A 25,917-nucleotide genomic window follows, 5' to 3' on the forward strand; every position below is an offset into this window, starting at 1 on the left:
AAAAAGTATCACGACTTTTGTTACCGTGTGAGAGTCGATCACTCTGAAATATAAATAATTTGTACAAAACCCCCTGCATTTTAATTTTATTATGATTTTACTCCGACTGTATTCCCAGTAGCAGAGTGTTCCGGTAGAGCGCTAATGCTAATAAAGCAAACTTATAAGGTGTTTTTTGTAAATTTCTTTTTGCTCAAAAAAGAGAGGGTGCAAATTATAAAAAATGTAAACAGAAGAAATAAGTTGCTTCTAAAATTGAAGGACCTATATATAAGACCACCATCCTCTCTTTTGGACGTACATATTTTTGTCGCTCTCTCTCTCCTCCTTTTCTTTCCCTCTTCTCTCGGGCATTCTGGAAGCGATTGCGAGAAAATCTTCTCGGCTCTCCTTCCGATCTCCTTCTTTCTCATGATCGTATCTCAACCGAGGCGGATCGGATCGAGCGATCGCGAGTAATCCAGCGAACTCCTAAATCGAGGTACTTCTTTATATCTCGCAAATTAAATCTGAGCGTTTAGTGGAATTAAACTTGGAGAAAACCCTATACTATACATCTTACGTGATTGTGTTGCTATCCATCTCCAGATTGTTTTCTTAATCCGTATTCTGTTAATTTGAATCCTTTTCTTTTGCTTGAGCTAATTGGGGGGGAGAGATTTTGGAGAAGAGAAGTTTCTTTTTTAATTTTTAGAGAGAGAATTCTCTCCAAGGTTCCAGTCCAATAGTATTTGAGTGCCACGTGTCGTCACTGTAGACCACAATGGCATGTGGATCATGTGGTATCCTAGCTGTTACATTACCTCTGGGTCCCACTTTCATGACTCCACCCCCCCCTGCCCTACGCTGTTGCCCACGTAGAGCCCTCATTAATTCTCGCAATTAACCCCAATCCGGTAGATATTCTCGTTAATTTTTTTTAAATAACAGAAACCAATTCATTAAAAACTAATTGCCACCGTTATAAAAAGCCTCAAGGCTATATATATATATATATATATATATATATATATATATATATATAAGATAGCAAGCATTATAAGTACAGTGATATCTTAGATTTATAGCCCAATTTGCAACTCAATTTGTTGCAGAATTGCGTTCGGGTTGCGATAGATGTGGATGATATAATTGGGTGAATGCTCATTGAGCATTTTAGTGAGGATTAGGGAATCATTTTTGATTTATAAGTGCAGTTAAAACTCGTAAAAAATGACACTCGGATGAGTAGAGAAGAAATAAAAATAATATTAAAGATAAAATAATTATGTGATATTTTTTTTATTAATACAGTTATTGTGATGTGTTTTTATAATTCGGGGGTAATTAAATATGAGGGATGTATATTTATTTTTTTTATAGAAAAATATTTTACTATAAAGTATAAACTATAAATATAAGCCCAACTAGAACCCATTACTATTTTGTATTTTGTGCATTGTGTTTTAACCTTATGCCTTTTCTTTTGTTCATACATACCCTTCAAATTCTCTTCTCTGCGTGTTATTTATTTTGACACTTATAAGTTATAAATGCTTAGTAATTTAGCAAATTAAAAGATATAGATCTGCTTATTTGAAATGAATGCATATAAATAAGAAAAAGGTGTGTTTTTTTTTCCTATAACTAACTTGATGAAATTTTATTCGAGTATCCATACACAAAATAAAGATTCTAAGGAGTATTTAAGTGTAAACCAAATCTTTTGAGGCACATATGAAGTATTTTTTTTTTTGTTTCTCTCCAGTTTTAAAAGAGCACTACTGCAGTACTAATGTGCTAGCCTGTATATCACAAGATTGGAATAATATTTCCTGAAAAATGAATTGTAATAGAGGGCTAATTTATTATTAAGTTAAAATGAATAGTTCTCAACACAGCAGCAGCAGTAACATAGCAAATAACCTAACTCTGACTAGTGATTCCTTTAGATCTACTCTTTCATTTCAGGCTTTAAATTTTTTATACAACTGAATAATATATATATATTTTTATTTATGTCACTTTAGATGTATTTCATAATTCTTACTCTTTTTATTTTTATTTTTTATAATTCCCATCCTAGGACTGCAATATTCCTATTTGTATTTGTATACACCAACAAAACACCTAGTGAGATGGATATACAATATACACACTTGTCAGAAAAATGAACATAGAATAGCCCATGAAGTCTATTTCTTTCCCTCCCTTTGAGCTCTGTCGATGCTTTCACATGCAAATCTACCTACAGAATCATATGAGTAACGTGAGGGGGAGGGCCTTTTGGAAAAAGCCAAATCTTATTCTCGTCTTATCTATACTTTGCCTTGTGATCCTTCCACTATTAAACAATTATAGGTACTTTGTTTTCCACATCATCATTGCAAATTAATCACCACCTTCTCTTTTAGTCAATGTACCAAGTATATTCCTTGTCAAAATCTTTATAGATGCAAAGTATTTTAGAAAGGTTTTAATTTTTAAATTTTTTTTGGTATGTTTATGCTTCTAAAATCCCTAAATTGCTCGTATAATCTTTCTACAGTTGTTCTTTGCATTAACCACTGTTTATTTTTATTTTTTTTTGTATCAATTTAATTAATGATCTGTACGTATTTTCAATTGTTATATTACTAAAATTTTAATAAATAGTTATCAAAAAGCAATCCGAACAAAAAATATAGACCAAGTACATGTGGATATATACACATCATGACTTCCTAGGCCCCCCCAAAACCTAAAATTGGACTCCAGGCAACTTATCCATGTGCATCTTATTCCAATCCTTATTCACCGTTCCCCACCCCAGCATTGACTCGCCTATCCAACTCTCTTATTCGAGCGAAAAAGTTGACGTGGGACCGGACCATGACACGCCAATCATCCTCTCCCACGTCACAGATCTGCGCCTCATTTGTCTGAGCTGTCATCGACCAGCTTTACACGCACCCCATAACGGTGGGCCCTTCCATTATTGCAGTTATTTGTGTGGATAAATTTGTTATTGCAATTATCCGAGAACTTTATAACTGGCATTAAGACTTGCTTTAATAATCGTTTATATTCTTGTTATTCTTGGAATAAAAGGCGAGACACGGCTGAGGAGCAGCAGGGGGCGGAATAAAAAAGATGGATAGCCCCCAAAGGCCGCAGGAGGGGAGTAACGATATCGAGACCATGGACGGGGTATGGCGAGAGTTGGAGAGGAACAGATCGGATTTATTCGAGGATAAGGAGCCCGGAATGAGGGAGCCGTTGCTGAGGAAGAGGACTTTGAATACCACTTCCCAGATTGCCATCGTTGGTGCCAACGTTTGCCCCATCGAGAGCTTGGATTACGAGTAAGATATCACTTATTCTTCGCTATTCTTCCTATCTCCTGTTCTTATTCGTAGCTTTATCCCGTCCATGCTTTGCTTGATATGCAAGTTTACTACTGCAGAGTACTAATGATCTTTGAAGGTAAAAAAGGTGTCATTTTTCATTCCGCACCCGGAATTATATCTAAATTGGACAAATATGTAATTTTGAGTAAATTTCTACGTTTCAGAATTGTGGAGAATGATCTTTTCAAGCAAGACTGGAGGTCAAGAAAGAAAGTTCAGATATTTCAGTACATAGTTCTGAAGTGGACGCTTGCTCTTCTTATAGGCTTATCAACTGGACTTGTTGGTTTCTTCAATAACCTCGCAGTCGAAAACATTGCTGGATTCAAATTGTTGTTGACAAGCAACCTCATGCTTGAGCATAGGTAAAGTTCAGATGATATATGCCTGAAATGATGAATGTTTTGCAAATTGATTCCATTTTATAATCACATTAGCGACGCCTGAAATGATGAATGGTTTGCAAATTGAAAACATTTTATATTCACATTAGCGGGCACGGACTAGAACTCATGTTTCTTGCAAGTAAGGTCTACTCGCTGCAATCGTATGTTGTATAGGTAAGCGCTATGTAAACATAAAAGAAGCACTCTTGCTTACGTATGTGTATGCACTACGCATAAATATGCGCACTTGTTTACGAGTAATATGTGTTTTGATTCACATTTGCTAGTGTGATTAATTGATTATAAGATGGAATTATCTTGCAGATCATTTGTGAAATGGGTGCCTATCAAACTGATTATTATTGTGAAACATATTATATATAGATATTTTATACAAGTGATATATCAAGATTTTATGAAGTGGATGCTCTGCAGAATAATGTCAACTAATTTCTGGTTCCAGCGCAGATATATTACCGCATTTTTTGCTTATGGAGGATGCAATTTGATATTGGCAACTGCAGCGGCGGCAATCTGTGCTTATATTGCTCCGGCAGCTGCTGGGTCTGGTATACCAGAAGTTAAAGCCTATCTTAATGGAGTTGATGCGTATTCTATATTAGCTCCAAGTACACTCTTTGTAAAGGTAATTGAGAACATAAAACCATGTTAGGACTTAAATAGAAGTTGTGCATGATCGATTGGCATATTTTCCTTCTTTCTACTTTATATTTCTGTGCTTGTTACAGCACATTCTGCTAGCCCCATAAGAATTTATTTATTTCTTGCTTTTTCAGATTCATTTGTTCTGTTAACTTATTGGTGTAATGTCTTAAAGAGACTTTTCTGTTACCTTAAGAAGAAACTAATAGAGGCACAAAAACTGTTCGAGGGTGAGTTGATTAGGCTGCTTCTAGCCATCAATGCACTCATGTGGTACGAATTTTCTTTGTGATTGTTAACCAAGTTCCTCGGAGTACCAAGAGCAGACTTTTCACTTAGTTCATCTCTGCCATCATGGAATCAATTAGATTTATTCTGCACCGGTTATTGGTCTTAAAAGTGTCAGAAGTATTTTTTGTTGCTGGACTGTTGATTCACTGAAGAAGATTTCTCTAGTTCGTAATGCCAGAGATTTTCCTTTCCATTCTATTTTAAGTATTCCATCCATTGCCAAGCTCCTATCTCTTTAGAATTAGATACTCTATATAGCATTGACTAGTTTGCACTTTGCAGAACACAGGTAAAGGAACTTGCCTCAAGGAGTTAAGTAGAAGAATTTGAATGCCAATGTGTCTTCAATTGTTTATTATCCCTAAGAGTGAAGGATAGGATACAGATGCTCTCCATACATAAACCCGTAACTGTATGATTGCTGTTAGCAAATTGCAGTTTCATATCTGAAATGAAGGGGTTTACCCATTTGATCTTCCTTAGTGATTCTCATTCGTATGCTTTATCTTGTTTCATGTTCCTGTTATTTGTTAATAAGCTGTCTATATCAAGACAACTGATATGCCAGCATTGCAAATTTATTGGAATTGGTCTTTGGCTTTGAGTGATCCAATCATTGGTGAATCGGTGAAGTGAGGTAGAAGGAAAGGATCAAACTCGACCTGGGATGGACACTTCTTTTATTACTTTTTGCTAGATACGAAGTCCTCTACATGAATTCTCAAAGAAAATGTAGAATGTCTTCTCCAGAATTTCTCCATCAAACAAGTATCCATAACTGTCGTGCATGGCCTTCTTGGTTTCTGCAGATATTTGGTTCAATAGGTGGAGTTTCAGCTGGATTTGTACTTGGCAAGGAAGGTCCTATGGTACATACAGGAGCATGTATTGCCAACTTACTTGGTCAGGGTGGGTCACACAAGTACCATCTGACATGGACATGGCTTAGGTACTTTAAGAATGACAGAGACCGACGAGATCTGATCACCTGCGGGGCAGCAGCAGGAGTGGCAGCTGCCTTTCGTGCACCTGTTGGTGGTGTCCTCTTTGCTCTTGAAGAAGCAGCATCTTGGTAGCACTTTTATTCTCTCTTTTCTGTATTTACTGGTTACCATTGGATTTTATTAGGAATTGATAATCGTAGCTGTCATATTAATGCAGATGTAGAAGACAATCTTCACTCAACTGTAATAGTGCTAGTTTTTAATATCAAACAATGAAACAACTCATTCCTTTGGTTAAATTTTGCAAGTTCTCTGTGGTAGTGCTAAGGGAAAACAGAAGAAGTGCATTAAAGTTACCTGAAGCAACCTACTTTGTAGTAGAGTTGATGACATAATTATCTGCCATTCTTCTTGCCACGATAACTATTATCTTTAACAGATTCAGTTTTTCCCTTTTCCTTGTTATGCTTCTTCAGGTGGCGAAGTGCTCTTCTCTGGAGGACATTCTTTACAACAGCTGTAGTTGCTGTGGTGTTGAGAGGATTCATAGAATTCTGCCGAAGCGGAAGATGTGGACTCTTTGGTCAAGGAGGATTAATCATGTTTGATCTTAGTTCAACTATTACTGCATATAGTACTCCGGATCTGATAGCAATATTAGTCCTTGGAGTCATTGGGGGTGTGTTTGGGGGCCTCTTCAACTATCTGCTTGACAGGATTCTTCGTGCTTATAGCATAATCAATGAGTATGTACTGATTACTCCTCCAAAATCCTGATCACCTTACAATAATTATTATGCTCATTGTGGCAGGTTTATTTCTCGCTCTCTTATCCTCATAATTTGCATAGGCTCGAATTTACTTTAAAGGCTCTGTCTACATGCAGGAGAGGTGCTCCATTCAAAATCCTTCTCACTATCACCATATCTATTCTCACCTCATGCTGCTCTTACGGGCTCCCTTGGCTTGCAAAGTGTACACCATGCCCTGCAGATGTTATGGAGCAGTGCCCCACTATTGGTCGTTCAGGTAACTTTAAGAACTTCCAGTGTCCCCCAGGTCATTACAATGACCTTGCCTCTCTCTTCCTCAACACAAACGATGATGCAATCCGCAATCTCTTTAGTGGCGGCACTGAGAATGAATTCCATATGTCCACCCTTTTCATCTTTTTTACAGCCATTTATTGTCTTGGCCTTGTAACATATGGCATTGCTGTCCCTTCTGGTCTTTTTATTCCTGTTATACTTGCCGGTGCCACCTATGGGCGTATTGTAGGGACTCTTCTTGGTCCCATCTCTGACCTTGATCCTGGCCTTTTCGCCCTTCTTGGCGCTGCTTCTTTTCTTGGTGGGACTATGAGAATGACTGTCTCAGTCTGTGTTATTCTCTTAGAGCTCACCAATGACCTTCTAATGCTTCCCTTAGTTATGCTTGTTCTTCTTATATCCAAGACAGTAGCTGATAGCTTTAACAAGGGAGTCTATGATCAAATTGTTACAATGAAGGGCTTGCCCTACATGGAGGCCCATGCCGAGCCTTACATGAGGAACTTGGTTGCTGGAGATGTGGTGATAGGACCACTAATCTCTTTTTCTGGTGTGGAGAAGGTGGCAAACATTGTACATGCCCTTCGATTGACAGGCCATAATGGATTTCCGGTGGTTGATGAGCCGCCTCTGTCAGATGCGCCAGAGTTAGTTGGGCTTGTGCTAAGATCTCATTTACTAATATTGCTAAAAGGCAAAAGATTCATGAAGGAGAGGGTTAAAGCAGGGGCAGGGGAGATGCTACAACGATTTGGTGCCTTTGATTTTGCCAAGGCAGGATCAGGGAAAGGATTGAAATTTGAAGACTTGGATATCCTTGATGAGGAAATGGAAATGTATGTGGATCTCCACCCAATTACCAACACCTCACCATACACAGTGGTTGAGACTATGTCACTAGCTAAAGCTGCAGTGCTTTTCCGAGCGCTTGGGCTCCGACACCTGTGCGTTGTGCCAAAGACTCCTGGGGTGAGACATCTCTCTCTCTCTCTCTCTCTCTCTCTCTCTCTCTCTCTCTCTCTCTCTCTCTCTCACACACACACACACACACAGAAGCAAATTAGATGAACCATAGAGGATTAAAATTTCATATATGAAAATTCTTCTCATCTCCATGTCCTGGACTGTAAAATATTTATTTTATTATATCTTTTTTGCTTTCCACACCTTGGTTAAGCAATATCAATATCCATGCATGGAACAGCTTGGATGACCTAACATGAATAGGACAAGCTGAAATTTGTGGATTTTGAGCTGCATTATATTAGTGTTGAGGATCTTTTCTGGATTCTGGAGGACTGTGATATTATTTTGTTCCTTGGTGAGTACAGTGACATTGAAAATGACTGCTAAATTCGGATCCAGTGGTCATTCTTATTATACTCAAAGAAACTCTCAGGACTGTTATGAACGTTTCTAATTAAAGTTATTGATTTAGACTATAGCACAGTAGTTACCAAATTTGGACCAAATTCTGCATTTCAATCTTTAACTTCAGAATTGTTAAACCAGTAAATGGCATAAGCAGTGGAAATTGGGGAATTATCTCTATTTACTTTTTATGAAATCAAATCATGTCTTTGGTTTGATCCAGTACTTGTGCATGATATAGGAATATTTAAGATCAGCATATGCTGTTTTCTAGGTTGACATTGCAAAGATAGAAGTAGGATAGGATCAACTTTTGCTTCTCCATGTTCAAGTTCAGATCCTTTTGTTCACTTTTGCATTGTGGGTTTGCTTAAGTTTCATTCCTGAGAATGAGAATATTGACTTTTGTGTGTAAGAAAATTTTCTTTGATATTTGAATTTTCCTTAACGTACAATTTTGTTTTTAAGAAAGTAACATACAATTTTGTTATGGAATCATTTATGTTGAATGCTGACCATGAAGCTTGTACATTTATTCTTGCAGAGGCCTCCAATAGTTGGGGTTCTTACACGGCATGACTTCATGCCAGAGCACATTGTTGGATTGTTCCCGCATCTCAACCACCATAAGTAGATCCATACATCATCCATGCGACCTCTTCCCCCGGTTTGTTGTGAATGTTGTTATTATCTAAGAAATTTATTCATGAGATTTTGTTTCTTTTTTTCTCTTTCGAGGTAATATAAGGTCTATCCAGGAGCTTCTGGCAAGAACTGATATTCTATCTATAATTGAGTTAATTTTTTTTTTGATCGACGTTTATCTGTTATACAACACTTATGTAAAAGCTTTATAATGGAAACTTTTGAGTCTTTTCCAATCTCTAAATTCCATTACTTGTACTGCAGAGAGTTAAGAAGAACTAGTGATAATTCACTGTGTTGACTAGTAGATATCAATTAAAACAGGTCTGCTTTATAGTGTACCAATTGTCGCTAAACATGCAACTTCGAGTGCATATTTAAAGGTCAGAGGCTAAATCTAACTTTATAATCATGCTTCACTTTGATTCTTTTTCTTTCCTCTCCTATGATTCTCTTGACTTCTATCATTCTCTTTGACTTGCTATACTTAAGATGTTGAATGCCCCACACTGTCTACTACCAGGAATATGTAAGTTTCTGTCATTATCTTTGGTGCTTACTCCAATTACAGGCTGTTTGCATTTACTGAAACCATCAAAGCTGCAATGCAGCTGCAACCACTACAATTATACACCTCCAATCTCCATTGAAGTGTGTTCACAAACTTATTAATGTCTGCAACTACCTGGAACTGCTGCAATACATCTAAATCAAAGCTGCATCTTGACTCAAAAGACTTCCTCCCAGGTTCTCTGTGACATCCTTCAAGAAAACCTTAATCACTTTCCTTCTCTGAAACAAATAGCTGTACAAAAAAAAGACTTTTAAACTCATCAACTGTTCAGGATAGCCTTGATCCAATCATGCTGTCCTCATATTGCCCAACAATTACTCATCTGCATCCTTTGATCATGGGTCTATTGGTGGCATGCGAGGAGCCCATCCCATCAAATCTTTTAAGAGAATTTATGATGGGCTATCATCTATGTATGTATATGTATGTATGTTTTGTGATTTGGTTGAGCAATTATTTGTGAGCAAGCATGCATGAATGCATCCATGTGGAGTTGAAGATGTTAGGCAGACAACCACAACTTGGAGTGCAAGCAAGCTATCTGGATTTGGATTATGCCTACTAATTACCAACACTTATTTCTAGTCAATGGTTCAAGTGGAATCTAAGAATATTTTTCTTGTCATGAGATGAAGTGGTTTTGGCTAATTGCGAATGAAGTTGATTATCTTTCCTTCATTAAGAAAAAGGAGCTCTAATCCACATCAATTTATTGAATAACTAAGTTAAATTGATAACTAAGTTTGACTATCCCAATTTATAATGATAGTTGGACCAAAACTCACTTGCAAACAAGACCTACTTCCTTTTTATCTCTCTGCCTCTCTCTCAACCCCACCAAAAAAAAAAAAAATTCCAATTAACACACTGCTATTACATCATACCACCCTATTGATGAATAAAAATCATTTGACATAAGAATAATTTGAAATGAAAAATTGAAACAAGAATTATATGACCATGAGAAATCCTTATTGTGAGCATTAATGAGTGAATAAGATCAAATATTCATTTCTGTACCTTGAATAAACTTGTTACACTATTTACATTGCCCATAAAAAGGTGCACACTGCTTACATAAATGGATTAATACACATAAAATGTCCACATTGCAGGGCCAAAGAAATCCTTTATTTACAAATAACATAACATTTGATCTATGTCTACTAATAATATGATTACAAAAAAATAATACACAAAAAACCCCATACCTAGAATAATACAATATGCCATCCATGTCATACCACAACCACCTAAACAATGAGCGCCAGTGGTAAATTCCAGGATCATCAGATAGATTACTCAGCCAAAAAGAAAATTTTTAAAAAAAAATTCAACTCTATTACCAGAATCAAACCTTGTTCCCAAACAAACCATTAATCAAACTTAAACAAAGTTGAATGCTTTGACCTCCTTTTCTTTGTTTTTTTCTTTGTTTTTTTTTTTTTTAATACACTTGATGATGAACGTCTTGGGTTCCGAATCCAACTACTCAAACTCCTTATCTCAAAAATCTTTTATATTTAGTGATCCAAGATTCTATACCACCTCTCTCTAAAATATAATGAATGCTCTTCTGTGGGCCGCTTCAATTAGATTCCATCTCCCTTTTTGTTATGTTATAGTAGTAGCTTTTGGGTTGGCTGTGGCTTTATCCATCATCCTGTTCCATTGTAGACTTTCTTTCCTATAAAGGAATAAGATTTGGTGTGATTTGGAAGCAACATTAGTGAAAAGGAGAGAGAAAGAGAGACTATGAGAGTTTTTTTTTTTTAACCAAAGCAAATTAGCTATATCTAAAACTTATCTTTTTATCCAAATAGAACACTCTAAATTTAATACTAAAGCGAGGCCGAAATAGAAAGCTAATTTTTTTTTAGCAGTTTATAGATGTAAAACATTAAAATTATTCAAATGAGACTCTTTAGATTCAATTAGGTTTGCGTTAGTTTTTTTTTTTTGTTTTAAATTAGTTGTCACATATAAAATGCAATGCTGATCAAATTAGCATCTTAAATATAAGAAGACGATGCTGAACTTATTAGTGTTTCCTCTTCTTAGATAAAATGCTAATAAATTTAACATTTTACTAACAACTATAATAAAACATACATCTTTCGTTATTAATTTGGGGTGGTTTATTTCGATAAAAAAAAATTATATATATATATAGAGCATGATCAGTTTGGTTATATATCTAAAAGAAAAAGGTAACAATGACCCAAGTGTAGGAAATTGTGGCAATAGTTGATTGAGAAATCCTAAAAGCAACTTTTGGTGGTGTGTAGTACTCATCTAGTGTAGTAGTTCTCATGCCAAATCTTTTCAGGCCGTTCTTTGATTTAAAGCTTTGGACTAAAGTTTCTTTTTGTTCACTTCATTCAAACTTGAGAAACTCCTTTTATTCTTTAGATTAAAATAAATATAGTAAATTACTGTCTACTCTTTTCTTTTTTTTTAGTTTGGCTTGATTTTAAATTTACTAATATGTATTTCAAACTTAAGCACTTAACATATTTACGATCTACATTAAATTATAGTAGTTAGTCGTCTATTGACCGAACGTAAAAATATTTAATTACTCTAATAGAAATATAGCTATTAGTTCCATCGAAGCAGACTAGTTTCAGTATTTGCATAGTTAATTTTAGATATAAAAAAATTATGGACTATTAGAATAAACGAAGCTTTAGGAGATACTGATAAAATAACATAGTATCAGAGCAGAAGATTTTGATGTTTAAATACCGTCTAACTTATTATTATTTTTTTAAACGAAACTTTCTGGTATTTAATTCAAAATGTATGGATATGATTTTTGTCACAAAGAGAGAATGATAGAAAATATATATATATATATATAAATTGCTAACATGAAAGACAATTAATTCATAGAGTGGGGTTAGGGATAGTGAAGTCTCATTAGAGATTCATATTAGTGGGCCCTTTTCTCTCTTTTTTTTGGGCTGCAATGACTTGTTGACTGATGTGGGCCTCTTGAAAGTAATTCTTTCACCTAATTTTTTTTTTGTCACTAGTATTGGAGATTTAAATCATGAGTTTGTCATGGTTGCAAGTTTTTCTGTTCTAATGAAAAGATTAAAAAATATCAAGCACTAATATGTTTACAAAATATAAATATCTCTCAAATGTGTGTGAGAATGCTAATAGTTTCAAATCAAAAGTATGATTATTATCTAATAGTTTAAGTCTTTGCAATACATTAAAAAAAGAAGACGAAAGATAACATTCCATCGATAGAACATACTTATGCTAAAATTTAATTAGAAAATAGAGGTTCTAATTTATTGGTATTTAATTTTTTTCGATTTACTACATAAAACTTGAGTGTATATATTTTTGTATAACATTATTATAAATTAAAAAATAAATATAATTAAATTGCAATATTCCCTCTTCAAACTTATATTCAAAACTGTAAAGTAAAGTAAATTAGTGGAATATTATCTAAATAATTATTTGGGCTAAATGGCATTTGAAACCACCCAAAGTTTATTCTCTTATCCTCACAAATGGATCCAAATCTCAAATCCAAGATATTCTCTATAATAAATTGTTTGGATATATCTTGTGACAAAAAATAAAAATAAAAATAAAAATCCTACATTCCCTTCAAATATATTTTTTCCCCAACCACTATCATTCATCTCATGTGTCCCACATTCAATTTCATCTTGTGAATTTTTCTCAACCTGTACTAGGAGAGTAGGTGCATTAGGAATTTAATGCAGCAATTTATACTTCAAATTATTACTTTCACTCAGGAGAAACAATTGCATTTAATTGTAGAGAGACATTTAAGATCAAATAACCAAATGAATGACAATGATCCATGCATTTTCTTTTATGTCTTAAATGTACCTCGAGTTACATTTAACCTTACCGCTGATCGACAGAATAATTCTCTGAGAAATTTATCAAAAACACTCTACTAAATAAATATTTATTATTCAACGTATCCATTTTACTTACTTAAAATGAATCGAACATAGTTTTCTTAATAGCCGGTTACCATATAAATGAGTTTAAAGTAAATATAGATACACAATAACCTTTAATGCTCTTGGATAACCTTGAATAAAGAGAGAGTTAGATTTTAAAGTCGAATTATTAGGTAATTTACTTTTTTATATATTTTTGAAGTAGTGGAATATTTCTATTATGTTAGTTGTTGTTAGAGTAAAATTAACCTATGGTATTTTTAAATATTAAAAGTAATATACAAGGGTCGATTGATAAATATCAATATGATAAGATGTGAATGATAATAAAAATAAAAAATAATTTGTTTTTGAAAGAAAAATTAAAATACCTAAGATGTGTCACCTTTGTAAAATGTCTACTTGATAGAGATAATGATACTATCACAGTGGCGAGTTAACTTTAAGATAAAAGCACTATAGTCATTATACATATATAATTAATTGGGTAACTATTGATTAATTAAATGAACTAACAGTTGGATGTTTTTAAGATAATTAAAGAAAAACATAATCAAATGATAAATATCTATATGATGGCAGGATAAATCTTTTTTTTTAATATAAATTTCCCTAAATATTAGAAACAGATGACAGAAGAAGGGATATATTGATTTAATGTGATCAACTCAATTAAGCAAGTTACACCCAAAAAAAAAGGGGGAAATGTTACTCTTTATGTTACAATTGTTCTTTTCACTGGCAACTAGTACTGAGTAGAGTGGGGCCAATTAAATCCAATTGGGAGATTCACCTAATCAGTGAGCAAATTTTGTTTCACTTTTTGGTGTTACTTTAACTTTTAATTCATATTAAATAGGTGTTGTCATGCTACTGATCCTTTTGTTGCTCATCTGAAGGAAAAGCTTGACAACCAGATGACTCTTTTATTTGAAAAGTTACTCTAAGGTGGGTCTATTGATCTTTTGTTGCTCATCTAATATTTAAGGGAATTAAGAAGAAAAGATAAGCTAAAGGTGGGGATTTACTAAGGAATGAAGGATAGTGTTAAGTGTTGTGCTTATTTATATTTTGATTAGGAAAAAATATTTAAGAAGAAAGTGTAATTGTTATAGGGTATAAGCGGTAGATAATCGGTTGACCTAAAAATTTTTAAGTATGAAATATAAATTAAATCAGGCTAGAGTAAACTTGAACTTAAAATATCTAGAAAATTAGGCTCTGATAAAATAATTAGATAATTGGTTAATTTAAAATAGTTCAATTAGTAGATAGTGAATCAACAATACCTATAATATCCTGTAAGAATAAGAAATATTTATCTATCATCTCATATGAGAAGTGTGTGAGAAAATAATTATCTAAACAGAAGCCCAAGATTTCTGAATTCTATAAAATCACTATATTTAACCTATGATTATACTAATCTTGGCCATTAATTTCTTGTCTTAAGCTAGAAATGAAACATATGATGGAATTCCAAGATCAATTAATGGCAGAGAGTAGACATATTTAAGGAGATATCTGGATATAGTACTCCTTATTGTCGCATTGTGTGAATATTGTTAGGTGCGAATTTTATGCTAAATTAATTTCAACTACAGTTGAGTTGAGTTCCTCTCTAATTGCTCTTTAACACAAGCTAGGGTTTCACCCACCACTAATTAAGAGAGAGTTTTATTTTTTGCACAAATATATATATATATATAAATCTTACAAATCATTTATAATTCTTATTTAATACCCTCTGTTAATTTAAACGGTACCGGCAAAGAAATATTCAGTTATAATATATAAAATAATTTATAAATACCTAAACTACACATGCCTTATTCAAAGGAGGAAAAAAAATATAGTGGTGAGAGTATTTTAGTAATTTGATCGATATCAGTTAGTCAAAATAACGTTAAGGTGTTAAACGAGAATTATAGAAAAAAAATAAGGAATTGAGTTATAAAATCATCAACAAGGTATGAATCACAAATTATGTAAAATATAGGGTTTGATTTGTAAAATACTCTAAATATACAAATATTCGCTTTAATTTTTATACTTTATTTTGAAGAAAAAAAAATACAATGCAGACATTTCCAGAACTTTTGCAATTTAATTCGTATTTAGTATATAAAATCGACTGAATATATATTTTTCTATAATTAATGTATATTTTTATTATAATAAAGTGTATTATTGTAAATAAATAAAAAAATCAACTATAATTAAATTATAAACATTTGATTCTTAATTCCTAGCAGTAGACGATGCAACCAATTAAATGAGGTTTATAATCCGGGTAAAAGGCTAGGCGCAGAAATAAATCTACAAATAATCTACCAACGAAGATGTCGTCATTCATGGCTGACGTGTCGCGTCGGGAATAAAGAGGCCTCCCACGTGGCGTCGTCCAATGGCCAGATCACGCGTCGTTGGTGCCGCACAACTAATACCGGAAACAAACATCAGGCCACGTGGGACCCACGTGTGGTCCACGCGAGATCTCGAGGATCTCGGCCCAATTGAAATCCCCGTCTGCGCCGCGGGGCCCACGCTGACGTCAGCTCTCCCACGACGTACGCCGGTCGAGATGGACGGTCCCGATTCGATCCTGGGGTCGTACGTTGTGCCGTCTACTATACTACTACTACCACTACTACTACTACTACTACTACCAGCAGTTGGGTGGGGGTCAAACCAAACTCGAATCCCGTGGGTGGTGAGTGTTGGATTCTCTCTCCCGACAACCAAATCTAGTGCAAAGTATTCCGTTCCCTCAACGATCCTCTCTCCTCCTGGGTGGGTCCCACAGCACGCTTAGGGCCCCACAAATTCTCTCTCTCTCTCTCTCTCTCTCTCTCTCTCTCTCTCTCTCTCTCTCTCTCTCTCTCTCTCTCTATCTATCTATCTATCTATCTATCTATCCATCCATCTATCTTCCCTCTTCTGGGCTGGCTGAGTAAAGCTAGTGTTGTTTGTGATGGGTTGTGCTTAGGAGAGCTTAGCTTATTAATAAGGCTTTTTAAGGAGTTGGGAGGAGAGGGGAATTGGATATAAAGAGAGAATGGAGGAGAGGAAGGAAGTGGAGGAAGGAGGAGGAGGTGGAGGTGGAGAGGAGGAGATGGAGTTGAGAGTGTTGGTGGTGGATGACTCACCAGTGGATAGGAGGATAGTGGAAGGGTTGCTCAAGAGGAGTGGTGAGGGGATTTTTGAAGGTGAGAGATGATTTCTATGCTTGTGTATTTCTCAGTTCATGTTGGAAAGTTAATCTTTTCTTCTTTTGATCCAATTATTTGGATTGCTTCCTTCTTCTTTTTTCTTTGTTCTTCCTTTGTTTTACTACTGGATTGTTTCTGATATCTGAATTGGAGCATACTTGCCAATAATCTTCATGATCATCTTAGATTTTGGTAATTGAAGAACAGAGTATGTGGATTTCTGATATCATTCTCTATACTTTTCCTAGAGATATGCACTTCTATTGTTACTTTAACAAATCTAGGACACAACCAAGCTTTGTGCAACTCACCATGCATCATAATGATCCATTCATAGTTGTATTCTTCTAGAGTATATATTTTTTCCAAATATTTTGCAGTAGATCAGTTTATGCTAATTACCCTTCTCTTCTGGGTTTGATGCCAGACTAAGCTTGCCTTTAGCAATATGCTAACTATTTAGAGAGTACTTAATCTTCCTCTATTTTCCTGATTCCTTCATAGAGAAATTATGTTGGCCTCCAGAGTTGAGAATCTGAATAGCTTATTTTCGTTCAGTTATTTCTGTGGATAGTGGAAAGAAGGCAATGGAAGTTCTTGGACTAAATGAAGGCAAGGCTGAGTCTCCCACTGCTAATGTAAGTCAGCCTTTTGCTATCAAATAATGTTTGCTTCTTACTTGAATTACCATAGTTTTGTATCATTTGGTTGTGAAATAGACTACAACTTGGAAAATAGACGTACTTAGTCATAGAAAACAACGATGTATCGCGAAATAATTTGATACTAATGCTCGCAGGAGCGGAAGATCGACATCATTCTTACTGACTACTGCATGCCAGAAATGACTGGCTATGACCTTCTCAAGGCTGTCAAGGTAGATTAATTTTTCTTGATCTAATAATCATCTTCCTTTTTTGTACTTTCAATTCGCCAGATCAAGTTCGAACCTACTTCTGTTGATCCTCATTTTAAGGGATTTTTTTTTCTTTTTGACGTATAATTTCAGGAGCAGAGCTTCCCAAAGCCTATCCCTGTAGTCATAATGTCTTCAGAGAATGAGCCACAGAGAATCAGCAGGTATCAGATTTGTTTACAGAATTCTGCATCTCTTTTCTCTTTCTTTTCTTTGTTCCTTGCTATAGTTAGTCGAGACGAAGATATGTCAATACACTGTCTTTTAATGAGTTAGAATTTGTTCATCAGCAACTACATAAATTGAATAAGGTCTGCTATCCATGATCTCCTTCTTTTTGGACTCTCCCAAATAAAAAGTCCCTACTTCCATTCTCTTTTGAGAATAAAGACACATCTAAGTAAATATTTTGATATGGTTATAAACTCGATATGACCTAAAATCGCTTTTCGCCAAATTTGTATCATAGCAGCGTTCTCTTTAGCTGATATACGATAGGTTACTTCTCTAACAGATGCCAAGCAGTTGGAGCTGAGGAGTTCATCTTAAAGCCTCTTCAAACGAAAGATGTGCTGCGGTTGAAAAATTATGCTCGACCGACGGCATTGACACCCAAAACAGGCACCAAGAGGAAGATGCCATTGGACCTTCTAGCTGAGACTAATGGTTCAGAGACAAGATCGCGCCTCAGCGCCGGAGTCGCAGTGGCATGATGATGATGATAAAGCAATCTAATTTTATCACAATTTACAAAATGAATTAGCTTTATGACATAATAGGTTTCTCATAATGCTATTAGAATCTTTTACCTACTTGTCAAGTGTTGTTGTTCTCCACACCCACCCCCCCACCCTTCAATGCTGAGAGGCCCAGGTGTTGAACTCTTGTAATCTTCTATTTTGCAAGTTTTCAGTTTGGTGATGCATGCATGCTGTACTAAGCTTCACTTCTTCTCTCCTAGTGACACACAACTTCAACCTTTGTACTTGTTTTTAATAAACTTCATATTTCTAGTGAATTTTTGGTATAACCTCTTCAATTCCTTCATGTTATATTGTTGGAGAATTTTTGTGGATGATAGAAAGAAATTCTTAGTTGGGATTTGTTCTCATTTGCCCAAGATCTAGACATATTAGCAGAAGCACATACGCAATCTTTTTAGAGATGGAAACTCCAGTACATGGACAATCAAAATTATCCTTTGAGAAAGGTGCTTGGTATATCTTTTCCCAAAAATGTGGCCACAACTAAAGCACAACCAAATTATTTTTTCAGAGAAAAAAATTTATTCAATTTTTTTAATAAAAAAGGCTGCAAAAAGTTAGGGTCAAATTACAATTCAAAAAGGAATCAGATGATACCTTCTTACTAACCTTATAAGCTCATGCAAACAAGAAAACAGACACAAAAAAGAAAAAGAAAAGCAAAAGCAAACTTATAATTTACAACATTATCGAGCATATATTCCTAAAAGAGCTAAGATCAAAATTTGAAGCAGGTTAGGATAAGAATCAAGAATGTCTCGAGGTGTTTCAAATACATTTGCTTGAGAAGGAAAGAAAACAAAAGCTCTTTTAACAAAATATAATTAGTCTTGAAAGTAGTAATCATAATGATAATAATGATGATGATGATGATAGTAATAATAATCCAGTCAGCTTCTCTGTTACTATTTAGGCTCGTGAAACTTAGTGAAATATACCGATGAGATAATCTCATCGTCAAGATAATTTCTGCTCAAATAATTTAAGCTTCACAACAACAGAAATTTGCATATCTGGATACCAGTCAAAAGCTCCTTCAAAGATCTGCGAGATACACAACTCTCAACAATTTCACACATCAGAATGAAGACAGAAAGATGACAGTAAGCTTAATCACCATAACTTTCATAGCTTGCTCCTATTAGTAGCATTAATATTATTTACATCCCTTCCTACATCTCTATTGGACTAGCAATGTTATTCCAGCAAATTATCATATCCCCATATAAAAGTAAATTTGAAGTATCTGAAAGATTCCCTTCAAAGAAACTGAAACTACCAAAGTAGCGCATGAGATGGTCACAAGTTTTGCAACCCTTGCTGACATCAGACAGTGAGTGAAGCACCATTGTCTTCTACTGTGAGGCTAAGAATCATTGTAGCCGCTTTAGGAGCCCTGCCAAATAGGAAAATGTACATCTATCATTTGCTTTTAATCTGGATTGGAAAGCCTAATAAGCTATTAACAGAATCTTGGTTAAAATTTAGTTTGTCTACTTGATGCAATTGACTTGGACACTTCATCAGAAAGAAAGTACTTTTTCAAAAAGAAGTAAAGTTTAAGCAAGTATTGCATAAAAAGTTGGTAAATTGTTTAACATGGAAGTGTCTCCAGTGTGAGATCCAATCTACCCTCAAGCTAAAGGATTATTTTATAAGATGACCATACTTTAGAAGTCCATATGCTGGGCAAGTTGGAAAACAGCATGATAAGGTGGGTGAGTACAGCTTCCTTTTAAATAAAATAGAATAATAGATTATTGCATATGACACGAGAGATTGTACTGATAATTGTGTTAAAATAATTGATGTTTGGAAATCTCAAATGGAAACCACATAGGCACTAGTAAGGAAGAGAAATACATTCAAGTGTTTGTCAAGTGAGAGGGAAAAACTAAAAAGAAGTTAAGGTGATAAGAAAAGACACGATGACACTCTGTTTGACAGAGTACATGGGCCAAAATAGAGTTCAACATAGGAAAAGTACATAGCAGACACCAGAGGTTGAAACTAAAGGCTTATTTGTTTAAGATAAATTTACGATTTATGAAAAGTCCAGATAAAGCTCTATTTTTAATCTATTATTATTGGCCATCAAACTAGTAGAAGACATAACTTCACTTACAAGCCAAAGAATAAAATACTAGCAACTAGAACTGAGTGGTGACTTGAGATCCTTGTGTAACATAGATCACTTGGTTTCTGATTGATGTATTGAACACTTCTTGAACTGCAATTTCTTAAAGAATAAAGTGTGATTTTCTGGACAGCAGGATGGCAAGGAGCATACATATGGAAATGGTCTAAGTTAAAAACTGAGGCTGGTATTTACAATGGTAATGATAAGGTAAAAATTTAAACAAAAAAGGATGAGGAGAAACTTGGAGAACAAGAAAATGATACCAGAGATGCAAGTCATCAACTACATATCATCATGCCTTGAAAATAAGGAAACCCAAAGAACTAATCCTGATTGGAAGAGAAATGTTAAACAAGAAAGAGCAACAATTCACTCAAGTAGGACAATAAGTTCATGTAAGAACTTATGCACTAAGAATTGAGAACAAGTACGAGCACAAATGGGTGCTATCAATAGGTTTAGCACTACGTGGATCAAAGACACCTACATATCTTGATGCTTGGACTTGTACCAAATCTCCATCCCATGACAAAGGTAGCAATCTTGGTTCTATGTTTAGCTTATCTAATTTTTTCTAGAGTTCCAAGGAAGAGGCAAAGTGTTTCCAGATTGATCCTCTTCAGGAACTCAATGGCCAACAGAGAAACAACATCATGACTGAGGAAATTGTACAATCATTGCACAGTAACCTTCAAGAAATAGTGAAGAAAAAATGAACAATTATATTTATATATATATATATATGAAGATAAAACCATACCATGCTTCAGTTGTTTGATATAAGGCAGCAGAACTCCCAAAGCAAGAGGTCAGCATGTCAGTATTTACAACACCTGGACTAAGAGCAATAATAGCCAGCCCAGAAGGCAATTCCTTCGCTACAGACCGTGTCAAGCCCTCGATCGCCCATTTGGAAGCACAATAAGGAGCCACCTAAACCAGTAGATTACTGTTTGTTACATAAAAATTATAAACATATGGAGGGACGGACACAGAGCTAAACAAAGATGATTGGTAACAAAATTCCATTGGGAGTGCCACATTACCGCTGCAGCAGCAGATCGTCCCCAACCAGAAGACATGTTTACTATAATTCCATGCTTCTTTTCTATCATAAGTGGCATGAAGTGGCGGAGCATATTTGCAGTTCCCTTAATATTAGTATCGATTACCATATCAAATTCTTCAGCTGGAACATCCCATATCTTGTTATTTCTGTTTATGGTTCCTGCGTTGTTCACTGCAAATTACACCTAATTTCCTTTAGCATAAAGTAATATTTGTTGGCGGTAAAAATCTGATTTCAAAAGTCATAAAAAGTCCGATCCAATAAAAAAATAAATTTAAATAAATTTACAGATTATAAAATATAAAATTATGTATAGTCGAGTCTAATACTAAACACTATTTCTTTAAGATCAATTCGTCCTCCACTAATTGTTTCTCGAACAGTAGACTTTGGTCTGCCAAAATATAACAACCGTCTTGCACTTGAAAGGAAGTTGCTATCCAAATAGCTATTTATATGATTAAACAAGCACAACGAAGGATGCAAATTGACGATTAGATCTAATTACAAATGGATGAACCATTTCAGATTTGAACCGATTAATAATTTTAATGTGAAGAGAATCAGGGATACACCATTTCACGTTCAACCAATAACTAACCGAAATGGTTCATATGATTAAACAAGCACGATGAAGGATGCAAATTGATGGTTAGAATTGGTCACGAATGAATGAACTAATTCGGGTCTGAACTGATTAATAGTTTTAATGTGAAGGGATGCACCAATTTGGGTTCAACCAATAACTAACTGATTAATTGTTTTAATATGAAATGACACACAACTTCAAGTTCAACCAACCGGACTCGACCTGAATCAGACTAGATCCGAACATATATCAGGCAAAAAATAATTCTGGATTTGACCCACGTGCACGAACCAAACTGAGCCAAGCTGAGCTACGTGCATCCGATATTTAAGAAATTATAAAATAAATCGAACACTCCTTGGACACTCTTAAGATACTTTTATCATATGCTATAAAAGTTTATTATAAAAATTATCTATTGCAGGAATTTTCTGCGTATGTTATAGAAATATAATGCAACAATCACAAGTTAGTGCATCTAAGAAAATTAATATTAATACAAATTACTGTAAAATTATAGATTCGCCCTATGCCATCCATTATAGTTAGTAGTTGTTTATTCTCATAATATTAAATCGTATTGTCACATATATTTTTTTTGACTTTATGGTATCGTGTACATTTTGTTTTTCTCTCATGAGTAATTTATGCATGCCTTTGTATTTCATTTACAAGTTTAGAAACATATTTTTTTAAACGCATCAATAATATATATATATATCGGTTTTATTTATTTATTTTGTAGTGCCCTAAACGTTTAATGTCCTATTTTTTTAAGATTTATCGTATCTCCGTGTTCGTATCGTGTCATATTCATATCCGGTGTCCATGTCCATGCTTTTTAGCATCTGTAACTCCCAGCCAACATGTTCTTGGTAGCCCCTTCCTACATACATATCATTCTTGTCCTTTGTGAACTTCATAACATTTGTCTTTGACACGTAACTTTTCTTTTCAGCAGTACGATTATCTTCTTCTATCCTCAATTTGATAATAAGTTTTTCAAGTGTCATCTCTTTATACTTGTGTTTCAGGTAATTTTTGAAATCCCTCCAAGACGGTGGCAATTTTTCAACAATAGCTGCCACTTAATGATTTATTAATCACTATTTTTTTAGCGTAGATCTCATGAATTATCACTTCAAGTGTCATCTTCTTATGCTTGTGTTTCAAGTAATTTTTGAATCTCTCCAAGATAGTGACGATTTTTCAATAATAGTTGCCACTTGAAATGGTTTATTAATCACCATTTCTTCAGCGTGGATCTCATGAATTATCACTTGAAGATCTTGCACCTAGCTAATCACTAGTTTAGTGTTAACCATCTTGTATTCAAGAAATTTGCCAACTACAAATTTTTTTGCACTGGCATCTTCTGTCTTATACTTGTTGTCTAAGGATTCTCATAATTCCGTAGATATTTTTACTGAATTGTATACATTGCAAGGCGAGTTATCCAATCCGTTGAGGATATAGTTTCGGCAAAGGAAGTCAGAATGCTTCCACACATTTACTGCAGCAACTACTTATCTATTTGTTTTTTCATTTCAAAGTTCAGACATATCTTCATGTAAGAATTTAGCGAAGTTCAAGGTGGTCAGATAAAACAACATTTTCTGCTGCCATCTTTTGAAGTCTACACCACAGAACTTCCCAGGTTTTTCTCCATAAACTGTAGTCACTAGAAGAGTCGTAATAAAGGTAATAATGCTCTTTACTGTTTCACCATCTAAAATTCCGGCCCACAGAAAAAAAAATAGTGACAAGAATCAGATTAACAGTCAAGAACCAGTCTTAAGATTATCGGCGGTAACAATCTGATTCTAAAAGACAAAAATTTGATCAAATAAAAAAAATTAAATTAAATAAACTTATAGATTATAAAATATAAAATTCTATATAGTTGAGTCTAGTGTTAAGACGCTATTTTTTTAGAACCAATACTCGAAATGAAGTTGCTATTTGAATGCCTTGTTGAATCTAAACTGTATAGTACCCTCTCTCTCAAATGTAGATAAAAGACTTAAACTAGACTAGAATAAGTTCGTGTTAATAAATACAGACTGGTGGCCTATTTATAGGATTAAACAAGTACGACAAAGGGATGCAAATGGATGGTCAAATCTAATCACAAATAGATGTACTATTTCGGGTCTGAACCAATTAACAATTTTAATGTGAAGGGATACACCATTTCGAGTTCAACCAATCGAACCCAACCCAAACCAGACCAGAACCGAACTTGTATCAGGCAAAAATTAATTTTGGACTTGACCCACTCACGTGAACAAAACCGAGCCAAGCCGGGCTGCACGGCTTGCATGTATGTAATACCAAATTCGAACCTATATCAAGCAAAAGATAATTTTGGACTCAACCCATACACGCGAACCAAGCTGAGTTGAGCCAGACAGAGCGCGTGTTATGAGTTGATTTGCATAGATTCTTTTACCTAGAAAATAGGTACTCCTTTTGAGACCCAAATCCCATGAGAATCTTAACACTTACATATTATACTAAATTTTCTTAAATATCAAATATGGTACTATACTTTCTTTTCTTTATTTTCCATTGTCATGATACCTATTTTAATGCCAATTCTCATTCACTCGTTTTCATGGATTTGAATAGGTAAATATACAACATTAAAGTATTATTTGAGCTCTTTTAATTCCATCTTAATCCATCATTAATAATGTGTAGACCCCACTAAAAAATGAGCTCAAAATTAATAAAATATTAACGTCAAATACATGATATTTCCAATAATATTTTGCAGCCAAAACAAAATACTAAACACATTTCTTCAATTAACATAAAAAAAGAAGTAGCACGTAATGATACTCATTCTATAAATTAGCAAGCAGCAAAAGCTAAGCATTATGCATCAAATCCTAATCAAGTATTTAGTCAGAGCAGCAGGGCAGCTATTTAAAACCCTAACGAAGCATTGCATCAAACAAATGGGGAGCACCATTTCTTGTCGAACTTCAACATTAAAATCACAGATCAATCAGAAACGAGAGAGAGATTTAAAGAAACCTATGATATCGGGAATCCGCTTCGCCTCCACTACAACCTTCGCCAAGTCCCGGACACTGCTATCCGATCTCTGCAACACAACCGACCTCGGGAGTGTTACCGATAAACTAACACAAAAGCGAAAAACGCAAACAAGTGTAGATGCAAAAAGAAAGAGACCGACCACATCGGCGGTTGTGAGGAGGTGGCGAGAGGAAGAGGAGGGATCGAGAGCGGAGAGCTCTTGTTGAAGGGACTGGATCTTCTCCTGGGATCGAGCGCAGCCGATTACGAAATACCCTCTTCGAGCCAGCTCTAGGGTTAGCGCGTGCCCGAGGCCACGGCTTACTCCGGTGATCAGCACCGTCCTCTGGGCTCCCACCGCAGCTCCCTTCGTGCCCACCGTCATCTCTCTCCCTCCTCTCTCCCACCGCTTAGCGCTCGAGGAGCTCAAATAATATCACTGAGCCCTTTTAAATTTTTGCCCATTTCCACGTTAACTCCCTGACTATATATAAATAAAACCTCTAAAATATTTTTTTTATTAGTTATCCATTAAAATTTTTCCATTTAAAAAATAATATTCAAATCATATGATATGATTAATGAGCTTTACGAAAAAGAAAGAGAATAAAAATTGAGAGTACTTATTTGATAAAAAAAAAAAACCGGTAACAAAGACGAAAATGACTTAATTAATCCTACATATTTTAAATTAATATACAAATAAGAGTATAAAAGTGTTAGTGAAACTTTTTTTTCAAAATGATAAATAATTTTTAAATTGAAAAGTTACAAGCATCGATAACTTTGGATAAAAAGAAATAGCGTGAGCACGTAGTGATACAAAATAAAATTTAAGCTGTAAAATAATTTTGGTCTAGATTACACGTGGATAAAATATATTAACTTTTCAAATATCAGAATTGTCCTCTCTTTTTAGGAAAATCCAT

At 34.7% G+C, this 25,917-nt stretch overlaps 3 protein-coding genes across 4 annotated transcripts; 2 read left to right on the plus strand and 1 right to left on the minus strand.

Annotated features, from left to right (window-relative positions):
* Positions 1-297: 297 nt before the first annotated feature.
* Positions 298-8,961, plus strand: LOC140795103 (chloride channel protein CLC-c-like). Its single transcript, XM_073147483.1, has 8 exons — positions 298-481; positions 3,070-3,323; positions 3,533-3,733; positions 4,223-4,400; positions 5,518-5,780; positions 6,129-6,398; positions 6,539-7,670; positions 8,617-8,961. Exons 2-8 carry the CDS (start codon positions 3,112-3,114, stop codon positions 8,704-8,706), a joined length of 2,346 nt encoding a protein of 781 aa, XP_073003584.1. The 5' UTR covers positions 298-481; positions 3,070-3,111; the 3' UTR covers positions 8,707-8,961.
* Positions 8,962-16,042: 7,081 nt separating this feature from the next.
* LOC140794663 (two-component response regulator ORR3-like) lies at positions 16,043-18,399 on the plus strand. Its single transcript, XM_073146787.1, has 5 exons — positions 16,043-16,462; positions 17,024-17,103; positions 17,265-17,342; positions 17,475-17,545; positions 17,896-18,399. Exons 1-5 carry the CDS (start codon positions 16,312-16,314, stop codon positions 18,092-18,094), a joined length of 579 nt encoding a protein of 192 aa, XP_073002888.1. The 5' UTR covers positions 16,043-16,311; the 3' UTR covers positions 18,095-18,399.
* A 734-nt stretch (positions 18,400-19,133) lies between these two features.
* On the minus strand, positions 19,134-25,451 carry LOC140795229 (NADPH-dependent pterin aldehyde reductase). 2 transcript variants are annotated; one of them, XM_073147679.1, is made up of 5 exons: positions 25,149-25,451; positions 24,986-25,055; positions 21,332-21,525; positions 21,046-21,218; positions 19,134-19,541 (listed from the first exon to the last, which is right to left on the minus strand). In XM_073147679.1, the coding sequence occupies exons 1-5, from the start codon at positions 25,371-25,373 to the stop codon at positions 19,472-19,474; spliced, it is 732 nt and encodes a 243-aa protein (XP_073003780.1). In that variant the 5' UTR covers positions 25,374-25,451; the 3' UTR covers positions 19,134-19,471. The 2 variants fall into 2 exon arrangements, with proteins under 2 accessions (XP_073003780.1, XP_073003781.1); XM_073147680.1 differs by having other exon boundaries at positions 21,332-21,513; positions 25,149-25,437.
* Between the last annotated feature and the right edge of the window lie 466 nt (positions 25,452-25,917).

This window comes from Typha latifolia, chromosome 9 (genome assembly GCF_019914945.1).
Source record: "Typha latifolia isolate L0001 chromosome 9, TyphaL0001v2, whole genome shotgun sequence".
NCBI lineage: Eukaryota > Viridiplantae > Streptophyta > Magnoliopsida > Poales > Typhaceae > Typha > Typha latifolia.